The 26,172-nt window shown below is 40.3% G+C and overlaps 1 protein-coding gene and 1 long non-coding RNA gene across 3 annotated transcripts in view; one reads left to right on the top strand and one right to left on the bottom strand.

The window, feature by feature from the left end:
- The window catches only part of LOC127650383 (NACHT, LRR and PYD domains-containing protein 12-like), a 294,503-nt gene that overhangs the window by 169,810 nt on the left and 98,521 nt on the right, over positions 1-26,172 (top strand). The window contains exons 11-13 of the mRNA XM_052135780.1: positions 19,660-19,833; positions 20,849-21,022; positions 25,190-25,363. Coding sequence (XP_051991740.1) covers positions 19,660-19,833; positions 20,849-21,022; positions 25,190-25,363 — 522 coding nt within the window. The remainder of the gene's footprint in view (positions 1-19,659; positions 19,834-20,848; positions 21,023-25,189; positions 25,364-26,172) is intronic.
- LOC127650485 (uncharacterized) overlaps positions 1-26,172 on the bottom strand; it is a 240,457-nt gene that overhangs the window by 158,446 nt on the left and 55,839 nt on the right. Inside the window, exon 1 of one of the 2 annotated variants that reach the window (XR_007971456.1) lies at positions 11,544-11,664. The exons of the other annotated variant lie outside the window; for it this stretch is intronic. This is a non-coding gene — a long non-coding RNA (uncharacterized LOC127650485). Of the gene's footprint in view, positions 1-11,543; positions 11,665-26,172 lie in introns of those variants that run through there. 2 annotated transcript variants of the gene reach the window in all.

Below are 26,172 nucleotides of genomic sequence, written 5' to 3'. Positions count from 1 at the left end.
TGGTGAAGGAAGGTTCAGAGTCAGGGTGAAAATCGTCTTGTTAAATTCTTCCTCCAATCTCGAATTAAATCAACGATCTATAATATTTTATGCCTATTTGTTTATTTCTTTATATTGACTGTGTGTTAAATTAGTTGACGCATGCTCAGATGAGTTATGGGCGGGGTCAAGCAACAGAGTCAAACACGAGTCTGATTTAATTTAACTGAAAAAGAAAAAATACTGTATTATACCGTAAGACTGAACAGGAGCTTGCTGCTAATATTTTGTTCCTTAAAGGCATCCTTATTTACAGTATTTAACTCTATTTACGAAGAACGGTACATTACTTACAGTGTGTTTTACTCTACCTTTATCTCTATTAGGCCTACTTATTGTATTATTGCATCTTTTTAATTACATTTGTAATTAATTGTTTGTTTATTTAAAATCTACATAGAAACAACTTTGTAATGCTTTAGCAATTCTGTTATAAAACTGTGATGCCAATAAAACTGAACTGAAATAAAGAGAGAAACTGAGATAGATCGCGTTTGAGATTATCTGTTCTTTCAAATAAATCATATAAAATCAAATAAATTATTCATGAACTGGCCAAATAATTTAAAGGAGCTGCATTAAATTAGAAAACATACATTTAACATTAGACATTAAATTTCAATTTTAAATTCACTATTGTTTTATATAGAATATACAGTTGATCAAGTATTTAACACAATTACATCAGAAGTAGCTGTAATCAAATTACTGAAAAATTAAGAGTAATCCATTACTTAACTTTTTTCAATGAAAAATAAATGTATTTACAGTAACACAGTAACCCAACACTGATAGAGAATACCAAAAATTACAGCCCAAATACTTACAGCCATTTGCAACTCTGTCATAACATTATTCTACATCATATTGAATTATATTAGTTCATATTGGCATTTATAATTTACCTTTAATGGGTAAAAGATTTTACCAGGCTTTTATTTGTGCATGTGACATTGAAACTACATCAGTGATGTGTGAGGTTGGTGCTTCATCATCAGGTTTTTTGCTGCTTTATTTAGTTTTAACCAGCAGATTAAACTGTTTTGACACTCTGGAAGCTTTTAATCTTTTCCCGACTTTATTTCCCATCTCTAGTCTGCTGTCCTAAAATGAACATGTTCAGTGAAAATTTCCACATCATATATTATACTGCAGTTAAAGACAAAAACTGAAATTATTTTCATGAACTTTCTATAAAGCAGAAGTGTGTAATCATTTAGATGTTAAAATACTTTCTCCTTTCTCAGCTTATTGTGCAGAGAAAACTATAAGTAATCCATCTGTAGGAAACACATTTGCACTTCTCTTTGACACTGAAAAAAACACTGTTTGTTTTGAGCGACCCGTCCAGCTCCACACAACAACGACATTGGCTCTACCAATAGCGTGACTTTAGGGCGGGACTATCTGTTTGTTTGATCAATGATAGACGGAGGAGAGTGTTTGAAAAACACAGTTTGTAAACAAGTTTATTTTTGTACTTCATGTTAGTGACACTAGTGGTGCAGAAATGACACACTTTATCTGAAGTTTCTTACCTGAAGTAAATGTTTCATCAGCTGTTCAGATATCCTCAAGTGTTGCGTTGTAAATTCAAGACACACCGCAGTCAGAGATCTCTCATTTACAGCATTTAACTGTATTTACGACGAACGGTACATTACTATACAAAATAAAAAAACAGTCAGAGATCCAGTCACAAAGACTTGATTGCAGTTCTGTTGAGATCGTTGTGTCTGACACTGAAATTACTGAGAAATAAAGTGATTGAGTTACTGAAGAGATCCATGTGTGTAAGAGACAATGATTTAATATGAATGTTGTGGAGATATTCACATTCAGCATCTGTTATTCCTCACAAACCTTCAACTGTGACAGTATTTAATGAGTCAAATAAATGACACACAGATACACATCAGTACTGTCACAGTTTAAGGTTTGTAAGGAATAGCCGGTGCTGAATTTACATATCTCACACATTATCACTGCACTTTTATAAGCTTTAAAGGGATAGATCAGCCAAAAGTGAACGGTTTATCATAATTTACTCACCCTCATGTTTACCAAACCCATTTGACTTAAAAACAAAATAATATGTCAGTCACTGAATATTTTGTTTGTCTCTTTCAGACTCCTCCTCCTCAGGTGAAATTGAAACTATTTAAACAGGATTCATTTAGTGACAAGAGAAAAACCGAAAAAGTTTGCCAGTTTTTTGCTCCACTGAAATCAATAAATTCATTGTGAAGTATTTTGTAGGTGATTTTCTAGTCAGTAAAGAGGAAGTGAACATCAACAGTTCTTGACAGGTGAGTACTGAACTGCTGCTAAACAAACCAAAACTCACAAGACAACAATAATAAACCTTTCAAACTATCAGCTACAGTAAGACATCTAACAGATATCTAAGTATTAATCACAGCAGAACAAACAGATACTGAGACTTTTGCTCTTTTATCTGAATTGTCAGTATGTGTTCAGTTTCTTTGGCACTGAAATGTTATTTCTTCTATTGACTTGAAACGTTGCTTTGTTTTCTTCTGTTGAGTCTTCTGATGTTTTCTCTTTATGCTGGTGTTTAACATGTCATAAAAGCTGACAGTCTGCAATTGAACCTCATTGATTCATTTCTAATGGAATATTCTAGAGGACAAATAAAAACAAATATGTGTCAGTATTGAACAAATAAACACGTCACAAATATAGATGATGTCCCGTTTGTTGACAGGTGTTCAGTGGACTGTTCAGATGATGTCATGGACTCCACAAAGGATCTCAGTGGACAGACAGACACAGGGAAGGTCAAGAGGTCAGAGGATTTCAATGCTTTAATAAAATACACTGATAGATATTTCTGATATGCTGCACAACACTACAGTATAAAAGCACTGAGGAGAAATGAGAACAGACTGGATTATCTCAAGTAAACATGTGAAAACAGCTTTAGGGTAAAGTGAGATCTACAGTCAGATGACAGTGAGACCGGTTTGATTCAGTTACAGACAGAACTGGAGAAACCTGTACAGTCAGTCGTATGTAGAAGGTGAAACTCAAATGTGTTTCTCTGAACACATTTTCTTTTAGACACAAACACAAAAATGAATGCAGAACAAACCATTAAACTAAAATGTATATTACTTAGGATTGGGGTCAAAGGTCATTTGTGTGTATGTTTCTCCTGTAAAAGTTAATTTGATGATTTAATTCTTGTGAAAAACGTTTTTCAGAAAGCAGCACATTGCATTGTATAGTGTACATCAATTCTGTGCATTTATTGGCATGTAAATTTGAACCTCTTCAGTCGTAGCTGAAAGTCTTTCCAGCTTTAGTGACATTCAGATCAGATCTGCTGTGTAATGTGCAGATCTGTGCTCAAATATATCTTCATCAAATAAGCAGAAGTGAAATTACTGAATGTTGAACTAGGACTGTGCATTAAACATGACCAAACAGTTCCTGTGTGTAACATAACAACAACACGACATCTTCCATAAAACACACAAGGTGTGTGAGAATCAGCCATGTTCAGCTGGTTAGCATGTATTTCAGAAGCCTCATGTTCGGACTGTTTGCACACAACTTTACAGAGAAACTTCAATCTCCAGTGTGCTGCTTTTCACTGTCCTAAACCAAAAATATTCTCAAGATGGAAAGAATTCAATGTAAAATGAGATGTAGTCATTTTCTCTTAGTGATCACTGCTACTGAAAATAATAAATCTTGATTTCAATGATAAAATGACACTGAAAACACTGGAAAAGAACATGTTACCTCCTTGAAGAAGAGAAATATTGGGAAGAGTAAAACTGAGAAACTGATGAGAGGAAAAGAGTGTTTGTGAGAGTTTGTAGTTTTTAAAACAGTGTTTAATTGCTGTTGTGTTTTAGTGTCATTCATGGAGAATCTCCTGAATCCAGCTGTGTGTCCATGAAGAGTGACGGGTCAATGGAACAACCAGTTAAATTCAGTTCAGGAGCCCCTTGTGCTGATGTGAGGTGAGGACTCTCATGTTGACTGACAGTATGAACGTGTACACCACAGTCTGAGGGACCATTAGAAAGAATCCAGTGTAAAAAATAACAGTTAAAAAACATTTTATCAATTGGTACAATACTGATTATATGCCACTATCATCCATATATACATGTGATGTGTACATTTGTTTAAAATCATTGTGTAATGCTCAATGCTTCCTGTAGCACTTGCCATAGATTTGGCTCTCTCGTCAGGCACTTCTCACGCACCTTACAGTCTAGCTGATCCCACAAAAGCTCAATGGGTTTAGATCCGTAACACTCTTTTCCAATTATCTGTTGTTCAATGTCTGTTTCTTTGCCCACTCTAACCTAAAATGTTTTATTGTCTTCATGAGGTTTAAATGAACAAATATCAACTCTTGTCTTTATTCTTTTAAAGTCAACTCCATATGAAGAGATCAGACTCACCGGAGCCCAGCTGTGTGTCCATGAAGAGTGACGGGTCAATGGAACAACCAGTTAAATTCAGTTCAGAAGCCCCTTGTGCTGATGTGAGGTGAGGACTCTCGTATTGACTGACAGTATGAACGTGTCCATCACAGTCTGAGGCACGATTAGAAAGAATCCAGTGTAAAAAATAACAATTAAAACAAATGTTATCAATTGGTCCAATACTGATTATATGCCACTATCATATACCAAAAATGTACATTTGCTCATTATTTACTCATCTTCATGATATCCCATGTGTGAATAACTTTCTTTGTTCACCAGAACAGATTTGAAGAAAAATATCTCAGCTCAGTAGGTCCTTAAAATGCGAGTGAATGGCGATTTCACTTTTGAAGCTCCAAAAATCACAGACAGTCAGCATAAACATCATCCATACGCCTCCAGTGGTAATTTTCAGTTTGAGATTTATTTTGAGGGCTTGTTTAAAGACCCGTCAATGTATACCTGCGTCAGATATGCTTGTGTAGCGTCTCGGGTGCATTGCGTCATGAACATAAAACTTTTAGGTCACTGTGTCAAGTTAAATATAGTTTAATACTTAGAACACATCTTGAGATCCCTTAGATCGCATTTTCACTCCATCAAGTGTTTTGAACGCAAGTTTGCGATGTTGCTGCTGGATGGATGTTTTCTTCACTGTATAAACTGCACGTTGCCACACAGCTGAAGTTTCACTTACTGCCCTCTGCAGTAAACAGGTGGTACTACATGCTTGCATTTCTCAGGAATCTTCCATATTACTGTCCGGGGGCATTGCGATTAATTGCGTAATTATTTGAATGCATAATTTTTAATACAATTAATCGCACTGAATTAACGTGCTAAACAGCCCTAAAAATAACACTTACTTTTAACATTTGCTCTTCCTACTGAGTCCATAGCAAAGCATGCTGGGAACTAGAAATCCCCTGCCACAGTTTCCTTAAACCAAAAATTGTAAATAAATTAATTTGTCCCAACACAAATGGATTCAAGTAAACTTATTTTTTTCATTTTTTTCATTGAAATAACTCAATACATGCAGCTATTTTCTGTGTAAACAAGCAGCTTAAAAGTGCAGTTCCTATTTACTTGAATGGGGAAAGACTGAAATCTCTAAAACTGTTGGTCAAGATTATGCTAAAAGAACATATTTCAAACCAGCATTAAAATCTGAAACATTGGTATGTTAAATTGTGCTTCTTTAACTCAGATCATGCTAAAAAAACTAAATTTTACCAGCTTGTTTAGCCAATGCACATGCGCAGTCCCAAGTTGATTGACAGATGATGTCTGTATCTAAAAGTTGATTGTCTCTTTTGCCAGTAAAGCATGACCTCCTTTCTACATCAGGTTTATGGCTGTTGGGCATTCCAATTTTTCCCATTCATTAGTAGTGGTGATTTTGATTCATTTTAGTGATTCGACTGTTTTGATTATGTTCACCAAAAAGATTTGTTCATATTCGTTCACTGATTCATTCACTGACCACTGTAAGGATAACAATACTAGCCTAAATATAATTCTGAGTTTCAATAACGTTCGTATGTCATTGTAATGTGTGGTCATGACTCACATTTAATCATAATTCATCCGGCTCCTTTTCTTGTTAAACGAGACTGATTATATAAACGAATGACATGAGCTCTTCCTCTTATTCAGATGATCATCGTTCATGATGACTGATTCATTCATGTTGGTCGAAACTCATGAACAATTTACCTGTCCTGTACATTCAAGTTTGTTCCCGACACAAACTAAATGACTGACTTGTTGAGTTGAAGGAGTGTATTCATTCAGTGGATCCAACCATGATGCAATTGGCTCATTCTAAAGTCAGACTTTAAAAGAAACACAAAGGAAGACAAATGGAATGTGCATGTCTACATGACATGTATGTATGTATGAAGTACTTCAAGTATGAAGACATTTAAAACATTTAAACTCCATAACAGTCTTGACACCATTTTCACATAAAGAGCGTGTGTGTGAGGAGGTCAAGAGTTACCTTTATTTGTATAACTCGAGTCTTAAGGAGTATAAAGACACCATTATGTGTCTAAATTCACGAAGAGAAATAGTCCTGCGTCTTATAACAGTCGTAGTGCATGCGCCATATGCCTGTGAGTGTACTGAGAGGCTCGTGTTCAGCTATACGCAGACTAGAAGTTTACTTTGGGCTTTAATTTCCTTAATTTTTGCTCTAATGCTAGTGTAATTGGAGCCAGCGACTGATGCCGGGGCTGTAGCCTTTAGCCTCCTTGTTAGCGCACCCACCTCCCATGTCGGAAACGCAGGTTCGAGTCTCGTAGAGCAGGAGGGTCACATTGGGCTTAATTATTACTAAACCAAAAATTGAAAGAAAATCCTAAATATCTCACACTCTGCACCAAAACCCCAGTGTAACACAGTTTAAGGATGGGTAAGGAGGAGGCGAGAACCGGCTTGTCAATATAAATCATAATTTAATGAAAACTCAAAGCACAAACATAAACACACACATGACGGACATGCCCGTAATTCTCTCTCTCTCTAACCATCGTCACCGGCCGCCTTTATCCCTCACGCGCCCCTATCCCTGGGGCAGAGTGTATCTTGCATCCCGCGTGGTCATCCCCGCCTTCCTCGTCCTGGGAGGAGACAGGAGGGAAAAAAAAACAACAACAAAATAGGCGAGGGAAAAGACCAACACGGTGCGAAAGAGTTTCTTCCCTCCTCCCCTCGCGGACGGCGGTCTCCCTCGACCCCTCCGCGTCTCTGGGAACGGCAGGGCACTCCTCCGCCCCCGGCAGCGGCTCCCTCGCTCCAGGTGGTCGGGGTATCCAGTCCCCACTTGCCCCGCGGACGGCGGCCGTTCCCCGCATCCGTCACCCGGCAGATGGCAACGGCGCTCCCCTGGGTGGACGGCAGTGTTGAGGACTCTGCAATGGGCATCCCTCCTCCTTCCCGGGTTTCGGCACCAATGTAACACAGTTAAAGGATGGGCAAGGAGGAGGCGAGAACCGGCTTGTCAACATAAATCATAATTTAATGAAAACTCAAAAGCAAAAACATAAACAGACATGACGGACATGCCCGTAATTCTCTCTCTCTCGAACCATTGTCAACGGCCGCCTTTATCCCTCGCGCGCCTCATCAGGCCGATTGGGGACCGGGCGCGTGATATTCTGAACCCCCGCTCCACACCCAGGTTTATGGAACAGCCTGCCCTGGGACATTAGATCTGCCTAATCTGTCTGTTTTTAGATCTCGTTTAAAAACTAATTTCTATAAACTTGATTTTACTACTTTGTACATTTTATTATTAACCTTGTGTTTTACTGAGAGTGATTTGATGTTTTGTGAAGCATTTTGTGCTGAATTACTGAAAGGAGCTATATAAATTAAGTTATTATTATTTCTATTCATAATTCATGTCCTTTTATATGTATGGTCTTCAATAATTTTAAATATTCATAAAATGGGGATTATGTTTTGGGGTGAAGGAGAACGATTAATTCGCTTAAAAGATTAATTCAAGACCGATTCATTCACAAATGAAACATCACTACCATTAATTTTAATAGAAGTGACCCATCTCTGCAAAATAGTCTCTGGTCATATTAACAAGGGAATATTCAGAAAACCTGATGATAGTGAAAGTAAATTCTTTAAGTGTAGTTGATACTTTTCACTCTGTGTTTTACATGTTTGTATGATTCATATCTGAGATTGTTCATTATCTCCATGTATAATTAGTTTAAGGGGAATGTGTATTGATGACTACTGGAGTCACATACTGTAGATCGACAAACAGTGAAAGACAAGTAATATCACACTAAATCTCCAATTTCACTGGAATAAAGAGTTAATTCACTTAAAAATTAAAAGTCTCTAATTTTGTTCACCCTCAAAATGCAAGACCTTTTTACTCTAAATCTCCACTTTCACTTTTACATCTGAAAGTCACATGTGGTGCATGTTTAATTTCACTTTCACATCTGAAAATAAAAGTGGTGATTTAGAGTAAAACGGACTTACGTTTTTATCTGTTTCTTGCACACACATATTGTATTGCTCCTGAAGATATGGATTTAACCACTGAAAACATGGATTACTTTTAAATTTTACGTGATTTTTGGAGCTACAAAGGTCTGATCACTTTTCACTCGCATTGTATGAACCTACAGAGCTGAAATATGAAAAATGATGAGAGAATTACAATTTTTTTCATAAGGCCAGCAAGATCACATATCACACAGTTCAATAGCTCATATTAATTTCAGTGTGTGTTTGTGTCTGATTCTCTTCATTGTCTGATTAAGGCCCGTACTGCTGCCCAGATCAGATGTACAAGAACAAACCTGTGTGCTCGAGAAGAGAGATCAGTCTCTGAATGTACCAACACACTGGAATGAAAACACATGTTTCAGGTAAAATAAAATTGTTTCTTGGTTTTATTTTCACATTACTATAAATACACGGGAGAATGATGTCACCATTCTTGCATTCTCTTTAATGATCTTTTGTCAACTCGGATATTATTGAACAGATATTTGAAGTATTTAATTTCACTATTACTTTGTATTTCATTGCACATAATAGATATTTTTATGATCTAATAATAAGAATAAAAATAATTTTAATTGGAGTGCACTGTTATTTCCTTAATACTGAAAGCTGCAATGGTTATATTAAAATGTTTTTGCACTTTATTTGTAGTGATAAAATATTGATGTGTGGTCTGATCACACAGCCGACTGAAATGGTTGTACAAAGTCTCAACCTGCAGATTATGGGAGTGGACAATAATAAGCTTGATTCATTATGATTCTTATCAACTTGATTTACATTTTCTGCATTATTTCAATCAGTGTTTATCTTGACAATGAAATCACTGACGAAAACGTCTGTTGATAAATGTTTCTTTGATTTCGACAATGATAATGAATACAAAACGAAAAAGACGCATCATGATGATAAATAAAATATTTTTTGTTGACAATAAAACACACTGCAAGATATTAACAGTACAAGATAAACAGAAGAAGAAACATCTAGATAAATCACCTTCAATAAACAGATGTTTTAGATTAATTTAATCTAGTCAGGATTTGTGGGTTTTTCAGTGGCTGGTACTTTTGCTCATTACCCACTACTGTGGCTGGTGAGCCCGGTGACGACCTGCATAGTGTCATCTATGAGAATGCTGCAAATTATCTCAGTCCATCTCAGGAGTTTAGTTCAATTCTGCAGGATCAATTTATTTTGACATTTCTCAGTTACAAATATTTGTGACTTTATTCGTTACCATACAGTACATAGTAAACGACATGCAACAACATTAGGTGAATTGTCATGTGTGTCGTCATAATTCAGTACAGCCTCAGATATAGTGCTTGAACAAGAAGTTTCTCTTCTGTGCTTGTCTACTCTTTAGCCTCCGTTTGTGTGATGCAAAATTAGCATTATGATAACAATAATAATATGGTGGTATTCAAATTTGATCTATATTTGAAAAATCAAAGTGGCTGATAAAATTGGGCATTCACCCTCCACTGTGACTGGTGGGCAAATAAGTTAATTTCACACCCTGAATTTCCCCACTTGAGCTGCACAGGAAACAGGTTAATTCACTCAAACACATCCAATTTATACATTAAATTAATCACAATATCCACAACATCTATGTAATATTGTTACTTACATCTGCACAGACAATAAACCGAATGAACAGGTGAACTTTAACTAAGTTACGCTTCTGGTCATAATACGTGTAACTTGCTTTGTGAATGTGCTGTTTCTGTAAAAAACACACTATACACTCAATGAAATATCCTAAACTGGCTTAATACAAAAACATGTATCAGTGTCAGTATAAAGCATGAAGAATTCAGAAAACAACTGATGAACTTCTAAAGAGTCGCTTATACTTGAGTATATTATTTCCGTAGGTTTTTACAAGGACAGTTGTTCAGTATTTTGTATGTAGTCTGTCTTTTATATGTTTGATACATGTTTATGAATATTTGTTTAAAGTTTGGTCTGTTACAGTTTTGTCATTTTGCAACATTATTGTCAACTAAAATATTTTTTTTTTCATTGACTAAAATGTTATGCCATTTTTATGCAAGTAAAGCTGAATGAAAATGGTGAAATATACACTAATTTTAAAGAAAATATATGTCAAAAGATTAAAATGACAACAAAAACAAAAACTGTAAAAATGACCACTGGTTTCAATCTTACAGTCACTCGCAACATGTTGAAGTCCAAAACACATTCAAATCCAATCTGCTGAAGAAGTTTCAGTGTTTGCATGAGGGAACAGCAAAGCAGGGAAACCCAACACTCCTGAATGAGATCTACACAGAGCTCTACATCACAGAGAGTGAAAGAGGAGAGATCAATAATGAACATGAGTTGAGACAGATTGAGACACAATCCAGAAGAGCAGCAACAGAGGACACACCCATCAAATGCAATGACATCTTCAAACCTTTACCTGGACAAGACAAACCCATCAGAACTGTGCTGACAAAGGGAGTCGCTGGCATTGGAAAAACAGTCTCTGTGCAGAAGTTCATTCTGGACTGGGCTGAAGGGAAAGCCAATCAGGACATCCACATCATATTTCCACTTCCTTTCAGAGAACTCAATTTTATGAAGGACAAAAAACTCAGTCTTTCAGATCTTCTTCAGGATTTCTTCCCTGAAACAAAAGAAATGGAGATATTCAGAGATGAATATAAAGTTTTCTTCATCTTTGATGGTCTGGATGAGTGTCGTCTGTCTCTGGATTTTCAGAGCAATGTGAGATTGTGTGATGTCACTGAATCGGCCTCAGTGGATGTGCTGCTGACAAACCTCATCAAGGGGAATCTGCTTCCATCTTCTCTCATCTGGATCACCTCCAGACCAGCAGCAGCTGATCTCATCCCCTCTGAGTGTGTTGATCGAGTGACAGAGGTACGAGGCTTCAATGACCCACAGAAGGAGGAATACTTCAGGAAGAGAATCAGAGATCAGAGTCTGGCCAATAGAATCATCACACACCTGAAGTCATCAAGGAGCCTCTTCATCATGTGTCACATCCCAGTCTTCTGCTGGATTTCAGCCACTGTTCTAGAGACAATGTTGAGTGAAGTAGAGAGAGGAGAGATCCCAAAGACACTCACTCAAATGTACACACACTTCCTGATCATTCAGACAAACATCAAACATGAGAAGGACTATGAGATGAAAAGTAAAGACAGAGACATGATCCTCAAACTGGGGAAACTGGCTTTTGAGCAGCTTGTGAAAGGCAATCTGATATTCTATGAGAAAGACTTGAGAGAGTGTGACATTGATGTGACAGAAGCATCAGTGTACTCAGGATTGTGCACTCAGATCTTCAGAGAGGAGTTTGGGTTGTATCAGGGGAAAGTGTTCTGCTTTGTTCATCTGAGCATTCAGGAACATCTAGCAGCTCTATATGTGCACCTCTCCTTTACAAACAACAACATAAATGTGTTTAAACAAATCACTGAAAAAACTGCTTTCACTGAAAAAATCACCAAACAAAGACAGTTCTCTAAAGTTTTAAAGTTGATGAAACAAAATTCATCAGAACAGGTTTCTATGTTTGACCTGCATCAGAGAGCAGTGAATGAGACTTTACAGAGTAAGAATGGACATCTGGACCTTTTCATACGTTTCTTTCTGGGTCTCTCATTGGAGTCTAATCACACTCTCTTACAAGAACTACTGACACAGACAGAAAGCTGCTCCTACAACAAAAAGAAAACAGTGAAATACATCAAGCAGATGATCAGTGAGAATCGCTCTCCAGAGAAATCCATCAATCTGTTTCACTGTCTGAATGAACTGGGTGATGATTCACTTGTGAAGGAGATCCAAGATTATCTGAAATCTGGAAAAATAAAAGAAACAAAACTCTCCTCTTCCCAGTGGTCAGCTGTAGTGTTTATGTTGTTGACCTCAGAGCAGAAGATGGATGAGTTTGATCTGAAACAGTTTATTGGAGCACATAATAAAGCAGATGAAGTTCTTCGGTATCTGCTGCCTGTGATTAAAGAATCCAGATCAGTTCAGTAAGTAACACACAACAATCACAACAATGTTAAAACATCATCACATTTAGGAAATCACACTAATGTCACTGATAAGGACAGATAGCTAAACATTCACAATGCTTACTACACTAACACCAAAGAGTTTTTTTGAGGTTCATTTGAGATCATAGAAGTCTGGTCATGATGTAATGACTTGATGGGGAATTGAATGTAATAAGGCACAGGACTGACAACAGTGTCTTCAGATCAGAAAAGTGTCTTCAATTCGATAATAACAGGAACCAGAAGCCATTAAAGAGACATGAGCAGAGATGAAACATGAGATAATTACCGAAAGGTTCAAAGAAATCAAAACGCAGCATTTTGAAGACAATGTCATGAGTGTATTGCGTTTAACATTGTTCCTCTGTAATGACTGTATTTTATACGTAGCATGAATTCTGGGAGTCCTTTAAGTGTGTGTCACCTGGTCATTTGCAGGTGAAGAAACTTTTTCATGGACAGACAGCAGCTGTAGCAGCTTAGAGGGAGCAACTTAGAGGGAATTATAGCTGTTCAGAAAAAAATTATGCAATTTATATTTATTGAGTGGACACAATCCTTAAAAACTGCAGCAAACTGCTTTCAAAAATACTTCATAACAGCTTCTGTAACGGCAACCTCTATGTCGGGCCCATAGACAGGGAGGTTGGGGTATGTTCAAAAAACATCATCCAATAAATGATCATAAGATCAGTGAAGTCCAGACGTTCAGTAGAGGAACAAACAAATCTAAATCAAGAATCAGAATTAGAGAACAGAGAAACCAGACAGAAAATTCACTATTGATTAATATACATTATTTAAAATAAACCACATTAATTAAAATGAAGAATTATGAAGAAAACAAAATCATTAAGAAAGAGAAAGAAAAACATAAAACAAATTATTTTGTGTCTGATATTTAAAAATATATCTGATTTAATTAATCTTTGTTTTGATTGAAATAAAGCTTTTTCATCATCAATAAAGATGGATGATACAGTATTAGCTAGATTCATATTTAGATATTTTTGTATCATATTGAATTTATGTTTCCTTACACATTTGAAACACAAACACACATACATTTGAAAAAATATTAAACAGACACAGGAATGGTAATATTCTCCTGTTGAACTGATGTGTGTGTTGTGAACTGAGAGAGTGAAGAGTGTGTCATTGTTCTCTGCAGGATGAGTGATTGTGATGTCACAGATGAAGTTTGTGCTGCTCTGACATCTGCTCTGAGATCAAACCCCTCACACCTGAAAGAACTGAATCTGTCTGGGAATAAACTAAGAGATTCAGGAGTGAATCTACTCTCTGATATACTGAAGAATCCTCACTGTAAACTGGAGATACTGAAGTAAGATTTCACAAAACTACCAAATCCCCCTCCATTCTCCTTCTGCAGTAAATAATCAATGATTTAACAATAATGGGGAAAAACATATTGAAAACAGAATTCTGTCAGATAATGGAAGTTAATGTTGCTTTAACTTACAAGACTGAGGCCTAATTTTACTCTAAAATATGAAATCTGTAATTTACTCCCCTCATGTTTGGAGAATCCTCACTGTATACTGCAGATCATCTGAGAATCACACAATCTGATATTCTGACATAGGGCTGAAACGATTATTCGATGTTATTGTCAATGTTTGCAATAAATAATTATCAACAAAATGTTTTATTGTTGAATAGTTGCTTCATATTATTTAACGTGAGATCATATGAAAATCTAATGATGATATGTGAGAGGAGCACTTCAGCTCGAGTGCATGATGGAGGAGAGGAAGAAAACAGCTCACATTCCGGACACATTCCAAACTTTCCAAACAGCTTTAGCTGATGTAGGTCACAAAATATGAGGGAATTATATAAAAATACAATATAAGTATATACAGAAGCAGTGTCATAATGAAATAAAGCAGAGGCAGAGCTTGTGTTCCACTGAAGATAAACTTGCATGTCTGAACATTTTTATAGGCATGATTTTGTCCCCCCAAACCACAACCCGCAGTCATGACTAAAAACACATTACACACAATGTAAAATCCTTTCAAAGAAAATGTATATGTCTCTAAATCATGAAGAATTCAGAATACAGTAGGATAACGTTTAAAAAGTATCTAATACTTCAGTCTATTCATGATTATTTCAGGAGATCAGGTTTTACACAAGGACAGCATGTATATTTGATATGTGTTTACATTAGAAAATGTTTAGAATTGTTTTCTAAATTTTTTAAAATTTAATCATTTTGTAGTCTGTTACAGTTTGACACACTTTTTGTCTGTTTTGTCCGTCATCAACTAAATGATGCAGTTTTTGTTTGAATAAAACTGACTAAAATAAATTAATGTGACATGACAAAATATTGACTAATTTTAAAGGACATTTCTGTTAAAAGACTCAAACAAGAGAGTTGTGATTTCCACGCGCAGGGACTTGGCGCCTTCGCCGTGCACCACGGTAAAGCGAACGCCCCCGGGGGGGTAGAGGCCTGGCCAACTGAATTGCATAAACGAGTCGGATGGTACTGGCCAGCCAGCGTGACGGATTGCGAAGTGAAAGCCACGCATCCAATTTCCATGCTAGGGGCACTAAGGGGACAATCATGTTTGACGTACCCGGCAGGGCTTCGCAGAGGGGCGGAGCATGTAATACGGAGGAGGAGGTCCTGAACCACGAGGGTGGCCATCGCCTGCCTGAGTGTCCATGCTGTGACCTTTGGGGACCTGTGGACGAGGTTGGTCGCTGAGCGCAGTTCCTGCAACACATCGGGGTCAGGACTACCCATGTGCAGATCATTAAGTGCCTTGGCCTGGTGGACTTGCAGGAGGGACATGGCATGCAAGGCGGAAGCGGCCTGTCCGGCGGCGCTGTAGGCTTTGGTCAGTGATGACGTCATCCTACAGGCCCTGGAGGGGAGCACCGGGCGATCCCGCCAGGTGGCGTCATTCTCAGGAGACAGTTGGATCGCAACCGCTCAGTCCACCTGAGGGACCGCCGAGTACACGTGGACCACTCCGCCGTCGAGGGTAGTGAGAGCGGATGAGCGAGGGGGTTGATTACGGGCAGTAAAAGGTGCCCTCCAAGACCTTGTCAGCTCATCATGCACTTTCGGGAAGGAAGGAACCGGGGGTGGGGGGGTGGGGGGGGGTGTGGCTGTGGCTGTGAGCGGCGCCCAGACCCGAGGAACCAATCATCCAGCCGCGAAGGCTATGGGGAGGACGGAGGATTCCAGTCCAACCCCACGCTGACGGCAGCCCTGGCAAGCATGTCGGCCATCTGGGCGTCAGCATCTGACTGGGCGTGCTGACCCGAGGGTGGCAGCCCAATCGAGTTTTCCGCGTCAGACGCCGGAACACACTCCGATGCAGCGGCGAGCTCATCATCCAGGTCGGTGGGGCTCAAGAGGATAGGCAGTCTGCCGTGAGGCGAGTCACCCCGAGTCAGGGCAGGAGTCACCCCGAGCCGGGCAGAAGTCAACGAGCTTGTCGGGGGTGGGTGGTTCGTGGGGATTTACCCTGCGGAACCGGGCATGCTGCCATCACCAAATCGCCTCCATCGCCAGCCGGGTCATCCTCAATCCCGTGGGAAGAAGGAGCAACGCGGGAGGCGCCTGGAGTGGTGTTCCTTTTTAGGAAGGAAAGCCGCGACCACAACGTTGTCATGGTAAGGTTCTCGCAGTGAGAACACGAACCATCCACAAATGCTGCCTCGGTGTGATCGCGGCCCAGACACACGAGGCAGCGCCTGTGACTGTCAGGAGCAGAGAGAACTCGACCGCATCCAGGAACTTCACAGGGGCGGAAGGGCATCTTTATAAAGACACGTCCTGAAAAGGACGTTCAACGTCGCTGTGTATTGCTCTTTTAGAGAATAAAAGTCTTTCACAAAATTCTCTTTTAGACAGCGCTGTTGAAGCGCCCAGGGGCAAAGCTGCACTGCCATGCAGAGAAGGAGAAAGCCGCTGATATGCACTGTAGATCCATCAGCATATGCTCTTAGAGATGAGGTGAACAGTTTTGTGAATCGCAGCTCACTGCTCACACAACCGGTCGGCTCCGAAGAAAATTTCTGAATGAACAGATGCATTTCCCTCCCTTTATACCCGTATGTCCGGGGGCGGGACATGCAAATTCTGTCTGCCAATTTCTCATTGGCCTTTTTTCATGTTCAGAGATGTGCGAGGCTCTCAAGAGAGACAGCTAGTGTTGCTTCTTCGACACAACGTCGAAGTGAGCGACAGACGGGGAACAAATTATTTTGTCTGATATTTAAAAAATATCTGATTAATCTTTGTTTTGATTGAATTAAAGCTTTTCATCATCAGTAAAGATGTTTGATTATGTATTAGCTAGATTCATATTTAGATATTTTTGTATCACATTTGAAACACAAACACACATACATTTGAAAAAATATTAAATGGACACAGGAATGGTAATATTCTCCTGTTGAACTGATGTGTGTGTTGTGAACTGAGAGAGTGAAGAGTGTGTCATTGTTCTCTGCAGGTTGATGTATTGTGGTGTCACAGATGAAGGTTGTGCTGCTCTGACATCAGCTCTGAGATCAAACCCCTCACACCTGAAAGAACTGAATCTGTCTGTGAATAAACTAAGAGATTCAGGAGTGAAGCTGCTCTCTGATGTACTGAAGAATCCTCACTGTAAACTGGAGAAACTGTGGTAAGATTTCACAAAATTGTCAAATCCCCCTTCATTCTTCTGCAGTAAATAATCAATGATTTATCAAATAAACAGAGTTCTGTCAGATAACGGAAGAGAATGTTGCTTTAACTTATCTGATTGTGTCCTAATTTTACCCTAAAAAAATGAAAAATCTGTAATAATTTACTCTCATATTTGGAGAATCCTCAGTGTAAACTGAAGATCATCTGAGAGTCACATGATCTGCTATTCTGACATAGGATGAAACGATTTGTCGATGTTATCAACATTGGCAATAAATAATTATCGACAAAATGTTTTATTGTCAAATAGTCGTTTTATCTAATTTAAACTGAGATCATATGAAAATCTAATGATGACGTGTGAGAGGAGCACTTCAGTTTGAGCACCTGATGGAGGAGAGGAAGAAAACAGCTCACAGTCCGGACGAATTACAAACTTTACAAACAGCTTTAGGTGATGTAGATCGCAAAATACAATATAATTAAATTAAGAAGCAGTGTCTAATGAAATAAAGCTGAAGATAAATTAGCATGTCAGAGCGTTTTTAAAGGTGTGATTTTTTTTTCCCCAAACCACTTAAACGCCAACCACTCCCCGCAGTCATGACTAAAAACACGCTACACACAATGTAAAATCCTTTCACAGAAAATTAATATGTCTCTAAATCATGAAGAATTCAGAATACAGTAGAATAACTTTTAAAAAGTATCTAATACTTCAGTCTAATCATGTTATTTCAGGAGATCAGGTTTTTCACAAGAACAGCATGTATATTTGATATGTGATTACATTAGAAAATGTTTAGAATTGTTTTCTAAATGTTTTAATATTTAATAATTTTTTAGTCTGTTACAGTTTGACACACTTTTTGTCCATTTTGTCTGTCATCAACTAAATAATGCAGTTTTTGTTTGAGTAAAACTGAATAAAATAAAAGAATATGACATGACGAAATATTGACTAATTTTGAAGGACAAAAACTGTGAAAAAATTGCCAGTGTTTTTGGCATGGTCTGCCAAACTAAACAATTTTTACTTAAGATTATATTTTTTTAGTGTTTAAACAGAGACCATATGATGATGTATGGTTTATGACAAAATAACACCTATGAGGAGACCGGTGATCAAATTAAATGCACTCACATTCTCACTTTCACACAACAGACACAGCTATCCACTGCCACATTGTTTGGTCTCCTATGTGTGCAAACACATAGGAGTGTGTGTGTCTGTCTGTGTGTCTGTGTGTGTGTGTGAGAGAGAAAGAGAAAGAAAGAGAAGAGAGAGAGAGAGAGAGAGAGAGAGAGAGAGAGAGAGAGAGAGAGAGATGGAGTGTGTGCGATCACCTGTTGCCACACCCAATCAGAAATGCTGTCAGCTTTCTCAATGGAAAATAGATGTCCAAGCAGAGGTATTCTTCTCTATTTCGTGGTAGCCATTGCGCAAGAGTCATTCTCTATAGGAACAGCGATGTCCTCCACCATTTTAAACAGTATGTATCCAATGTGGAAATTCAAATAAAAGTTAAGCACTTGAGTTCTGTAATAAATCATTCTATTGTGTCTCTCAGCATGAGCCTTAATCCTGAAGATGTCCTTTAAAGCTGTTTAAAGCTATTACCTAGCTTTGGTAATGTATTAGTAATACAGTGATGACGGAGTGCAGTTCTATGTAAACAATGACTAATGGATTCACTTTGTCACCAACTGGCTCATATTACACACAAAAATTATTTTTTACCACCACCTGCTGGCTAACTTATGTAATTTCAAAAATAAATCCAGTAACTCCTATCAGATACACTTTAGTTTAGAATAACATGAACGTGGAATGATACACACAAAGTGAAGCATCCAAATGCTGATGGTGTCACACCATCAGATTCAGAAGGACCGGAACTAAATGTTGTGTATATATATATATATATATATATATATATAACTTGCACGTTAGTTGAGTGAATGAGTGGACATCTCCTATGTTTTAGCGGAGTGAGTGGAGTTTTCAGACGGTCCCTTACATCTGTGAAACCGAATGTCGAGCGTCATGGTCGCAGGATATTGAACATATGTTCAAAAAGACTACAATACAGGGTTCGGTTGTTATACTGTTTAAGCAATTTGACAACATTGTAGTATATATTTTCAGTGCATCAAAAAGCGTGCTCATTTAGATATCAGCAGACAAACTAATCCAGCATAAATTACTGCATAAAAAGTCACCAAAATGAAGTATTTGAACCTCATAATTAAATACAAAATCAGCAGAAATACTGCAAAAAGGTCCACTTTTTTTACTGTCTGTAAGAATTTATTTTTAATTGAAGCTGGTGTCAGTTCATATCTCATATTTTTTATCTTACTGCAGGTTAAGTGATTGTGGTGTCACAGATGAAGGTTGTGCTGCTCTGAATTCAGCTCTGAGATCAAACCCCTCACACCTGAAAGAACTGAATCTGTCTGGGAATAAATTAAGAGATTCAGGAGTGAAGCTGCTCTCTGATGGACTAAAGAATCCTGACTTGAAACTGGAGATACTGGTGTAAGATTTCACAAAACTGTCAAATCCTCCTCCATTCTCATTCTGTAGTAAATAATCAACGATTTAACCGCAATGAAAAAGATTAAAACAAAAACAAACGAACAAAAAACATTGAAAACAGAGTTCTCTCAAACAATGGAAGAGATGTTTGCTTTAACTTTTCTGATTGATTCCTAATTTTACCATAAATTTAAATCTATAATTTACTAGCCCTAATGTTTGGAGAATCCTCACTGTAAACTGAAGATCGTCTGAGAATCACATGATCTGATATTCTGATAGAAATATTTTTAAATTGTGTATAGCGGCAACATACACCTTCAAGGTGGAGGGGGACAGCCTCCCCTCAACCTCTCGTGCAGAAATGAGAGCACTGACCCGAATGCGCACCTCTGTGGGTCTTCAGACTGTGAAGAACAACAATTTGTGAACAAGCGCCACTTCAGGGCATAAAGTTGCCTGGTAGAGGAAGCTCTGGCTTGGTTGATCATGTCTATGACAGCAGGTGGTAGGCCACTTAGATCTTCCGCATCCTGTCCAGGGGCCAGACGTGGAGGTTCCAGAGGTCTGGGTGCAAATGCCAGAGGGTGCCCCATCCCTGAGAGAGAAGGTCCTTCCTCAGGGCGATTCGCCAGGGAGGGGCTGTCGCGAGGAGCACGAGATCCAAGAACCAAGTCTGAAAGGGCCAGTAGGGGGCCACAAGAATGACTTGTTCCTTGTCCGCCCTGACCTTAAATAGCACCTGTGCAAGAAGGCTCACTGGGGAAAATGCGTACTTGCATATTACTTACTGAAGCTTCATCATCAGTTAAGATGTTTGATTACGTATTAGCTAGATTCATATTTAGATATTTTTGTATCATATTGAATTGATGTTTCCTTACACATTTGAAACACAAACACACATACATTTCAATAAATATTAAATGGACACAGAAATGGTAATATTCTCCTGTTGAACTGATGTGTGTGTTGTGAACTGAGAGAGTAAAGAGTGTGTCATTGTTCTCTGCAGGTTTAGTGATTGTGGTGTCACAGATGAAGGTTGTGCTGCTCTAACTTCAGCTCTGATATCAAACCCCTCACACCTGAAAGAACTGAACCTGTCTGATAATAAATTAAGAGATTCAGGAGTGAAGCTGCTCTCTGATGGACTAAAGAATCCTGACTTGAAACTGGAGATACTGGTGTAAGATTTCACAAAACTCTCAAATCCTCCTCCATTCTCATTATGTAGTAAATAATCAATAATTTAACCACAATGAAAAAGATTAAAACAAAAACAAACAAACAAAAAACATTGAAAACAGATTTCTCTCAAACAATGGAAGAGATTTTGCTTTAACTTTTCTGATTGAGTCCTAATTTTACCCTAAAATTTAAATCTGTAATTTACTAGCCCTCATGTTTGGAGAATCCTCACTGTAATCTGAAGATCGTCTGAGAATCACATGATCTGATATTCTGATAGAAATATTTTTTGATAGTTATGTATGAACTATGTGTCACATGTTATTAGGAAATACTATAGAAACTGATCTAGTCCAAATGTTAATCCAAAAAACATCATCCAATAAATGATCATACCCAAAGACTTGCCGTCTACTGCGTCATGGTGGGCTGCAATAGCAGCAACATACACCTTCAAGGTGGAGGGGGACAGCCTCCCCTCCAACCACACTGACCCGAATGCGCACCTCTGTTGGTCTTCAGACTGAGAAGAACAACAATTCGCAAACAAGTGCCACTTCAGGGCGTAAAGTTGCCTGGTAGAGGAAGCTCTGGCTTGGTTGATCATGTCTATGACAGCAGGTGGTAGGCCACTTAGATCTTCTAACAAGCGCCACTTTAGGGCGTAAAGATGCCTGGTAGAGGGGGCTCTGGCTTGGTTGATAGTATCTATGACGGTGGGTGGTAGACCGGCTAGATCTTCCGCATCCCGTCCAAGGGCCAGACGTGGAGGTTCCAGAGGTCTGGGTGCGGGTGCCAGAGCGTGCCCTGTCCCTGAGAAAGGAGGTCCTTCCTCAGGGGAATTCACCAGGGAGGGGCTGTCACAAGAAGCGTGAGGTCCGAGAACCAAGTCCGAGTGGGCCAATAGGGGGGCCACCAAGGTGACTTGCTCCTCGTCCTCCCTGACCTTGCACAGCACCTGTGCAAGAAGGCTCACTGGGGGAAATGCGTACTTACGCGGACCGTGGGCCAGCTGTGTGCCAAAGCGTCTGCCCCGAGGGGAGCCTCTGTCCGGGCATACCAGAGCGGGCAGTGGGAGGTTCCTTGGGAGGCAAACAGGTCTACCTTGGCCTTGCCGAACCGGTCCCAGATCAGCTGGACCGACTGGGGGTGGAGCCTCCACTCCCCGCTGGGCAAGCGTTGTCGTGACAGCGCATTCGCTATCACATTGAGGTTGCCGGGGATGTGAGCAGTGCGCAGTGACTTGAGTCTCTGCTGGCTCCAAAGGAGGAGACGACTGGCGAGCTGTGACATGTGGTGGGAGCGTACACCACCTTGGCGATTTAAGTAGGCTACCACTATGGTGCTGTCTGACCTGACTAGGACATATTTGTCTCTAATTAACAGGAGAAACTTTCTGGAGGCGTCGGTTGTGACCAGGACGCGTCGGGACACCTGCTGCAAGGGTCCGTAGAAAGCAGAGGTCTGTTCAGGGTTTGAAGGTTTGGCGGCAGGTGGTGGTGATTCTCACACAGTGGGTGCCGCGACACCATGCTTGTCTCGGGACTCGAGTCTGAGGCCAGTGCTGAGGTGGTCTCATATGCATCTACCCCAGTGGAGCGGCCACCACGGAGGATGCCATATGCCCCAGGAGCCTTTGTGAAACGTAAAAGGGATCACAGTGCCTGGCTTGAGGGAAGCGAGGCATTTCAGCACCGACTGTGCACGCTTGTTGGAGAGACGTGCTGACATTGAGACGTGAGTCTAACTCCATGCTGAGAAAAGAGATGCTCTGAACTGGGGCGAGCTCACACTTTTCCCAGTTGACCTGAAGCCCCAAATGGCTGAGGTGCCCGGTCTCTGTGCACGCATAGTAACTCTCGTGAGGGGGCCAGGATGAGGGGACAGAGACAGGCCGAAGGGGAGGACTTTCGACTTTTCGCCCGACCGTGAACCATAGAACAGGTCGGTGTCGTGGCAGGATCGAGACGTGAAAGTACGGATCCTTCAGGTCTACCACTGCGAACCAATCTAGATGCCAGACAGAATTTGTTTCTGGGTGAGCATTTTGAATGGGAGTTTGGACAGAGCCGGTTGAAAACTCGCAGGTCCAAGATCGGTCGTAAACCGCCGCCTTGCTTGGGTACAACGAAGTAAGGGCTGTAGAAACCCTTCTTGTTTCGGTTGGAGGGACAGGCTCTATCGAGTCTTTGATTAGCAGAGAGGCGATTTCTTCGCGAATGGACTTGGCATGTTCGCCGTATACTGCAGAAAAATGGACGCCCTGCGAAGGGGGCGGAGGCCTGGCAAACTGAATTGCGTAACCGAGTCGAATGGTCCGGTGCAGCCAGCCTGTAGGGTTGGTCAGTGAAAGCCATGCCTCTAAACTCCATGCTAGGGGCACCAAGGGGACAAGTATTTTGGACGTACCCGGCGGGGCTTCGCAGCAGGCGGAACAGGTAATACGGCGTCAGGAGGCATTGAAGCTTCCCGAGGCTCTGGTGCTGAGAACAGACTCGAAGCACTTACCTTGCTCCGCGCACCCGGCAGGGGGTGGGTTCGTGACTGAGGAGGAGGTCTAATGTTGGCATCCTCTGGACTCGTCCTAACCGGCCAGCCGGGGAACAGTCGTGGGGCTGAAGGTGGACTGTGGCCGCATCCAGCATGCCGGGACTGTTGAGACCTGGACGCAATAGCGGACCTCCGTGCGTCAGGCTCAGACTGGGCGGCAGACCCGAACGTGGCAGCCCAGGCAAGTTATCCGCATCCGACGCCACTGTTACGCTCTCCGATGCAGCGGTGATGTCATCATCCAATGCCGGGGAGCTTGAGGGACCGGACGGTAGGCCGTTAAGCGTACCGCACTAATCCCGAGGTCGGGGGAAGCAGGCAAGCGTGCCGGAGAGGCAGGAGGTTTCGAGGGGATTTACTCGGTGAAATTGTCCCGTTATTCTCCCCAGATCGTCTTTCATCGCCCGCGGCACCTGCCTCAATCCCGTAGGAAGGAGGCGAGGCACGGGGGGCAGCTGAAATGGCTTTCTGTCACTACAAGAGAAAGCAGAGATCGCAACGCTGCCGCGGTTATGTTCTCACACCGAAAACATAACCCATTGGAGAGAATGTTCATCCCGAGCTCGGACGGAAACAAACAAACGTGCCAGGGAGGCGGGGGGTTTTGAGGGGGTTCACCCAGCGAAACGGAGCCCGTCAATGTCCCCAGATCGTCTTCATCGCCCGCGGCGCCTGCCTCAATCCCGTAGGAAGGAGGCGAGGTGCGGGGGCCGGCTGAAGTGGCTTTCTCTCACTACAAGAAAAAGCCTACGACCGCAATGCTGTCATGGCTATGTTCTCGTACTGAAAACATAGACCATTCATAAAAACGCTGCCTGCGTGTGATTTCAACCCAGGTATGCAAGGCAGTTTTTATGACCGTCAGATGTGGGGAGAAATCAACCGCATCCAGAAACATGGGCGGAAAAATCATCTTTAAAAAGATGCGTCCTGAGAAAGACGTTCAACGCCGCTGTGTTTTGCTCTTTTTAGAGCGAAATTACTCTTTTAGAATAACTCTTTCGAGTTGTCTGCGGTGTCGAAGCACCCAGGGGCAAGAATGCACAGCCGTGCACGAAGGAGAAAGCCGCTGTTGTGCGCCGTAAAGTCCAACAGCATGCAGAGCGTCAGAGGATTTAAACAGGAACTTGGTGTGTAACTCGCAGCAACTGCATACACGACCATCGGCTCCAAAGAAATTTTCTGAATGAACTCCCGTATTCACCCCGCTTAAATACCCGTATGTCCAGGGGCGGGATATGCAAATACCATCTGCCAACTTCTCACTGGCCTTTTTTCATAGAACAGCGGTATATATCGGCGCTCAAGAGAGACCCCTAGTGTCACTTCTCTGACACAAAGTGGAGAGAGTGACAGAAGGGGAACTGATTTTATTAATCTTTGTTTTGATTGAATTAAAGCTTCATCATCGGTAAAGATGTTTGATTACATATTAGCTAGATTCATATTTAGATATTTTTGTATCATATTGAATTGATGTTTCCTTACACATTTGAAACACAAACACACATTTGAATAAATATTAAATGGACACAGAAATAGTAAAATTCTCCTGTTGAACTGATGTGTGTGTTATGAACTTAGAGAGTGAAGAGTGTGTCATTGTTCTCTGCAGGTTTAGTGAATGTGGTGTCACAGATGAAGGTTGTGCTTCTCTGACTTCAGCTCAGAGATCAAACCCCTCACACCTGAAAGAACTGAATCTGTCTGGGAATAAACTAAGAGATTCAGGAGTGAAGCTGCTCTCTGATGTACTGAAGAATCCTGACTGTAAACTGGAGATACTGAAGTAAGATTTCACAAAACTGTCAAATCCTCCTTCATTATCCTGTAGTAAATAATCAATGATTTAACAATAATGGGGAAAAAACTGTTTCATATTGAAAACAGTTCTGTCAGATAGCGGAAGAGAATGTTGCTTTAACTTATAAGATTGAGGCCTAATTTTACCCTAAAAAATGAAAAATCTATAATTTACTCCCCCTCATGTTTGGAGAATCCTCACTGTAAACTGAAGATCATCTGAGAGTCACATGATCTGATATTCTGACATAGGGCTGAAACGAATTGTCAACATTATCAACTTTGGCAATAATATTTATCGACAAAATATTTTATTGTCAAATAGTCGTTTTATCTAATTTAACCTGAGATGACGTGAGAGGAGCACTTCAGCTCGAGCACATGATGGAGGAGAGGAAGAAAACAGCTCACCGTCTGGACGAATTACAAACTTTCCAAACAGTTCCAAAAACTGTGAAAAAATTGCCAGTGTTTTTGGCATGGTCTGCTATGCAAGGCGCTAGACTGCCATTGGGAGCAACTTGGGGTTCAGTGTCTTGCCCAAGGACACTTCAGCATATGGAGTCATGTGGGCCAATTGAGGTCAATTGTTGCTTCAATGAAAAAAATCAGTCATGTGCATTTTCTTATGTTTATCAGTGAACTTGGTCATGATTGGTTAATATAGTAAAGCCCAAACATCCCTATAGCCTACATGTACAGCCAAAAGCAATGCAGTTTATTTATTCATTCTTTTTAGCTAATTTGTATTTGTTGGTATTCAGATTGTAGATTGTGCAGTATTTTGTAGGTTTG

Source organism: Xyrauchen texanus, chromosome 10, assembly GCF_025860055.1.
Source record: "Xyrauchen texanus isolate HMW12.3.18 chromosome 10, RBS_HiC_50CHRs, whole genome shotgun sequence".
Classification (NCBI taxonomy): Eukaryota; Metazoa; Chordata; class Actinopteri; order Cypriniformes; family Catostomidae; genus Xyrauchen; species Xyrauchen texanus.
Note: the sequence above shows the minus strand (reverse complement) of the source record. Positions and strands in the feature narration are given on the sequence as shown.